Source organism: Berghia stephanieae, chromosome 6 (assembly GCF_034508935.2).
Source record: "Berghia stephanieae isolate SIO BIC M18660-M18661 chromosome 6, UCSD_Bste_1.3, whole genome shotgun sequence".
Classification (NCBI taxonomy): Eukaryota; Metazoa; Mollusca; class Gastropoda; order Nudibranchia; family Aeolidiidae; genus Berghia; species Berghia stephanieae.
In genome coordinates this window covers 46,953,696-46,959,695 of record NC_088365.1, presented here as the reverse complement: position 1 = coordinate 46,959,695, position 6,000 = coordinate 46,953,696, and the positions used below count along the sequence as shown (strand labels likewise).

The 6,000-nt window shown below is 33.4% G+C and overlaps 1 protein-coding gene across 1 annotated transcript in view; it reads left to right on the top strand.

The window, feature by feature from the left end:
- LOC144975869 (uncharacterized) overlaps positions 1-6,000 on the top strand; it is a 29,333-nt gene that overhangs the window by 4,795 nt on the left and 18,538 nt on the right. Inside the window, exon 3 of the mRNA XM_078920054.1 lies at positions 2,913-3,062. Coding sequence (XP_078776180.1) covers positions 2,913-3,062 — 150 coding nt within the window. The remainder of the gene's footprint in view (positions 1-2,912; positions 3,063-6,000) is intronic.

The following is a 6,000-nucleotide window of genomic DNA, read 5'->3' as shown; positions in this document are numbered from 1 at the left end:
ACTACTACTACTACTACTACTACTACTACTACTACTACTACTACTACTACTATACTACTAATACTAACTACTACACTACTACCTACCTACTACTACTACTACTACTACTACTACTACTACTACTACTACTACTACTACTACTACTGTTGCTTCTGCTGCTGCTAATGCCACTAATATATTAATACTTACATCCCTTATATTTTGTATTTATTTCCAATTCCATTGTATTTATTTTCCAACAATAGTCCACACTTTATTTAATTTCACTTTCTATACTGCATTACACAGTTCCTCCCCGCTTCCCCTCTTTTGACTTAATTAATTACGCACATTTTATAAATTTCTATTGCTCTATTTTAATTCGTGCTTCCTCACAAAGTAGCATACAATTTCCTGCCCATCAATGTTTTTGTTTATGCATCTTAACAGCGCCACTACCACAGTATCTCTTTCGTCTGTAGTGTTTCATTCATCCGGTACTGTTGATGAAGGAGAAACCCGAAACGTCCATTTTATCTGTTTTCGTATATTAAACTGAAGCTAACAATCAATTTCACAGTTATAATTTATTTATTTGTCATAATTTATTTATTTATTTATTTATTTCAATTCTGAATATAAAAAAGCAAGAAAAATTCAAAAAATAATTCTATGTGATAAAACAACGTACAGAATGCATAGCAACATAAACATTTTCGGCAATTCAATAACGTATGTTTACAAATATAACTTAAGAAGTGTCACTTTGTGACACAGCAGTAACGTGTCTAAAACCGGTCGCACATCTATTCGGTAACTTGTGGGATCAATTATCTTTATCGTTATTTATTTCGGGAGTTCTCAATGAAAATATTTTAAAGTAAGTCCTTCTGAGCCACTTGGGCTCATTGTAAGACAAATAAAGTCCTTGAAGGCAATGGTGCAGGAGTTATCCCAGTTTCAATAGTGTGAAGCGGACAATTAACGTATTTGTTTGAATACCTTTGAACAGGACGCTAGTCTATCGCAGATTACTATCCCAGCTTGACAGGTACCCTTTTACACCTGAATGGAGTGAGTGATTGGAGTAAATTTTCTTGCTCTAGGAAAGTACAAATTGGCTTCGGTCGGACTCGAACACAGAACCTCTGAGTCCAGAGTACAACGCGCTAACCATTCGGCCATCTTGCCTCCTAAGCTTATAAATCCGGAACTTATCCATGTTTCTGTGGCGTTGAGCAGACAGATAACAGTTTAAAATTTTTAAAAATAAAATTCCATCTTTTATCCCATAGGGGAAATTTTTCTCAAGGGTCTATTCCAAGGGAAGACTGGAATAACCCAGGCGTTAGCCGCAATGCAGCGCCGCAAATTGAGCTAGAGCGAGGTGACTTACTCAAGGCCACACGTAGTAGTAGCAGTAGTTGTTGTTGTAGATGTAGTAGTCGTAATAGTAGTAGTAGTGGTAGTAGTAGTAGTAGTAGTAGTAGTAGTAGTAGTAGTAGTAGTAGTAGTAGTAGTGGTGGTAGTAGTAGTAGTGGTAGTAGTAGTAGTAGTAGTAGTAGTAGTAGTAGTAGTAGTAGTAGTAGTAGTAGTAGTAGTAGTAGTAGTAGTGGTGGTAGTAGTAGCAGCAGCAATAATATTACTCTTGCTATAAGAATAATTCATGATTATATAAATCTTATGTAAACAAATCTCATTGTACAGTGTAAAAAATCATTATCGTCATGTCGTATCTTATGTTGATTCCATGTCCTTGATTGATTCATAAAATGTGAATTTTGTGTTGTACCAAGGACTTTTTAAAAAATTATTACTATTAAATAACTAATCTATTAATTAGAAGATTTTACATTATTTTTTATCACCATTATAATAATAATAATAATAATAATAATAATAATAATAATAATAATAATAATAATAATAATAATAATAATAATAATAATTATTATTATTATTATTATTATTATTATTATTATTATTATTATTATTATTATTATTATTATTATTATTATTATTATATTATTATTATTATTATTATTATTATTATTATTATTATTATTATTATTATTATTATTATTATTATTATTATTATTATTATTATTATTATGATGATGATGATGATGATGATTATTATTATTATTATTATTATTATTATTATTATTATTATTATTATTATTATTATTATTATTATTATTATTATTATTATTATTATCTTTATTACTATCATTGTTTGCCTTGCTTTATTATTGATTTTATTTACTTGATTTGTTGATGAAAATAGTATATTCTTGTATGAGTTATATTGGCAATTGCCTACAAATAAACTTTTGAATCTTGTAAAAAAAAAAAAAAAATGCATCGCGCAAGCGATACGCGAGGTGTGTCCTGGGACAGTCCTGTCCTAGTGCGGAACCCCTTTTGAAGAGAAGTTTTCTCCAGTGGGACAGGACAAATTTGTACTGGGACAGTTTTGTCCCTAGTGCGGAAGGAGTCTTAATTTCACACCTACTTTCGGTCAACAGTGCCAAATTGATCAATCAAAAATTAAATCATGGGCGTGGCGCTGGCCGGATTTCCAGTTTAGCACTTTTAACTCCAATTATTTTTACACATTTTGTGGTAATGAATTTTTAAAATATATATTAGTAAACCAATTCAACATCACGTAAATTATCTGATTGATCACAATAGCACATATTTATACATGACTTATTTTGAGTAAATCATTACAATTGATCGATGCAGTCTGAAAAGAAAATTATTTGAAGATACAAGACTTTGGCAAAAAGGTAGCGTATCTGGCAATTATGGTTGTGAAACTCTTTTTCTTTCGGAGGTGCAAAAAAAAGTAATAACAACATTAACAATAACAACATTCACCATTCATCATTGACATTCATAACGTTACCATTCATTTCATTCAACAGTTCTACGACCCATTACAAACATCGGCATATCATCGGCCAAAAGTGTCACATCGGTATATTTCCATCTTTTCCACCTACTCAGAAGCAAGAAATCTCTCAAAATGTGCATGAAGGTCAAGTGTGAGAACTGTGGAAAGTTCACATGGCGTGGTAAGTAACGGCTGCACTTGGACTTGGTCGGTTTCTACTCTCTCTTACTCTTACTCTTTACACTTACACTTTATAGATAGTTCGAAGATGACGTCACTCAGGTCTTTGTTATTGTTTTTTTTGCCATCCGCGTTTATGAGTAATACTCACTGAACGGTATTAACCTGACTATAAACGTTCATGGATACATTACAGTCATACAGTTTTGTGTGTTACCTGGATACCTGGATACCTCTGTATAGAGCTTTTAGACTTGGTGTAGTCTCCTTCGCTCCTCCTCATCTATTAATGATTGGACCAATTTTTATAATTGAACTTGTTTCCTAGGGTGTTGCTTATCTCCAACTCTGCTTTGAATTTATTCAAATTTTTTGCTGATACTGTGGTTTCTTGTAGTTTATTCCAGTTATTTACAATTCTAGATGAAAAAAAGTTCCTTCTTTCATTTGTTTTAAAACGTTCTTTTTTCAGTTTCTTGCTGTTTCCTCGTGTCTGAATGTTCTTGTTTGGTTTAAGGAATCCTGCCTCTACCCTGTCTATTCCCTTTACTATTTTATATGTTTGGATCATATCTCCCCTTCTTCTCCTGTAATCTAAGGTCGGGAGATTTAATTCTTTCAATCTCTCACAGTATGTTTTGTCTTTCAGGTGTGTGATAAGTTTTGTTGCTCTCCTTTGCACTCTTTCCAAACAGTCTTTGTCTCCCTCAAACTTCGGATACCATATGCAGTTAGCATATTCCAGCTTTGATCTAACCATAGTCTTGTAGATGGTAGTCATGTGTTTTGTTTTCAGATTCTTGAAATTTCTTTTCACTATTCCGAGTGTTTTACTAGCCTTAGATTGAACATCTTTAATTTGCTTCTTGAAGTTTAGCTTCCTATCAATAAATACTCCTAGGTCTTTTTCCCCATTGGATTTCTGCAGGGGTTTTTCTTTCATTATATAGTTTGCTTCTCTGTTGTTTTTTCCTAGGTGAAGAACTGCACATTTATCTACATTGAACTCCATCTGCCATATTTCGGACCATTCTTCAAGCTTTTTCAAATCTTGTTGGTCCGTTATACTTCCGGATGGCAATGTTATGAGCTTCTTAGCCAAGCGCATACTATCTATATACTTATCGCCTTGGCCTTGGGCCTTGTTCACGTATTCACGTTAAAGTAAAGAAAAATAATCTACTGGAGTGGGTAATTCGCCATACTTCATACCATTCACGGATTGCCATGCATCAATGACGATCATCGTATTCATATTTCTAATTTCTAATCCATGGTCCATACTCATGCTCATACAACTCTAGTTTAGTCACCTTGGCTTAGCTAGGTATCACTATCACTATCAACTCAACACTTGGGACCTACGCTCCATCACTATCTGGGTTCGAGGAAACTGCCTTGCATTACTACTACGCACCTGAAAGTGAAAGATACCAGTTCGAATATCCATCGCGTTATAAATCCGTACGGCAAGCCCGCGGCTGACAACTGGGTTATTCCATCCAGTCTTTCATTGGAATATACCCTAAGATAAATTTCCACTTGAGGATGAAAAAAGGGAACTTCATTATAATTTATATTTACTTTATTGATATGTTGTGGGAGTTATCTTTAAAAATGACATGTATGTTACAAGCTGTTGGTATATGTGTGTGTGTGTGTGTGCGGGGGGGGGGGGTTGCTGTATCACAACATTCATTTACGGTTATGGTCAATCACAGGAAAATCATGGCGTGTGGCATTGTTTTAGAACGATTGACGAAGAGATAGAGGTGTCGGTTTTACAAATCGACAATGGAGTGTGTGAGAGGCTGTATGTGTCGGCTTGTATTTCTTGCTATATATACACACCTGTAGTGTAGATAGATACACGATATATATAACTGTCAAAGTCAATGTCATGGTAAATCATCAGTGGTCAAAATCACCGGACACATTAATAACCTTTAAATATGTTTACATTGGCTGGGTGAAATTAGTTCAAGGAAACAATGGAATGATAACAAAGAATAATAACAAAATGATTTGGGACATTCGAATGAGTTAGAGGAATCCGTGCTGGAGTGTATTTCAATTTAACGATCAATCAATCCATTTTGAATCTCGTAAGAAGAGCTATGTGCACTCTGCCAGATCTAAAGATCCAGCTACCCAATCACTGCTGGGTGGACAGGTGGGGTCAGAAAAAAATCCCAACTTCACCTGTATCTCGGCCTGTGAAGTGAGTGCTCTACCAACTGAGCTATCGGGAACCCAAATATTGATGTACATATTCATAAAACATGGACTGTTGTAATATTAATGTATAAAGAACTAATCATGCTGTAAAAAGTTTACATGATCTGGGATACAACGATGATGGAATCCATGATTTCTATGTGTTAATATCAGGACAACAATTGCTGGTGAGTAGTATGTCATGTGATTGCCATATTTTTACAGTAAATAGTCGAAGTCCGGTTGCCACTCAAACATCACAGACTTGCCAAGAATTATGATTTTATCGTAATTTTATGATATTGAGACTGCCATTATGTGATTACGACTTTACCTGCGCAATTACGAAATTTCGTTTAAAAAAAAAAAAAAGCGAAAGCCCCATGCAACTGCCAGAAGATTCCATGTGAATCGTGAATGTATATAGAGTGTAAATAGATTTTAAATGTACACGTAAATGATAAATGAAATGGTGGTTTGTGTTTGTGTGACATAATCGTATTAGATGGACAATTATTTATATATATATATATATATATATTATATATATATATATATATATATATATATATATATATATATATATATATATATTATATATATATATATATATATATATTACAATTGTATCTTCCCCTGGGGGTTTGATATGGATGCATATTCAACTCGGAACACAGTAAGGCAACTTTCTCTTTATTTTTGGACTGATTACTATTTTTTGT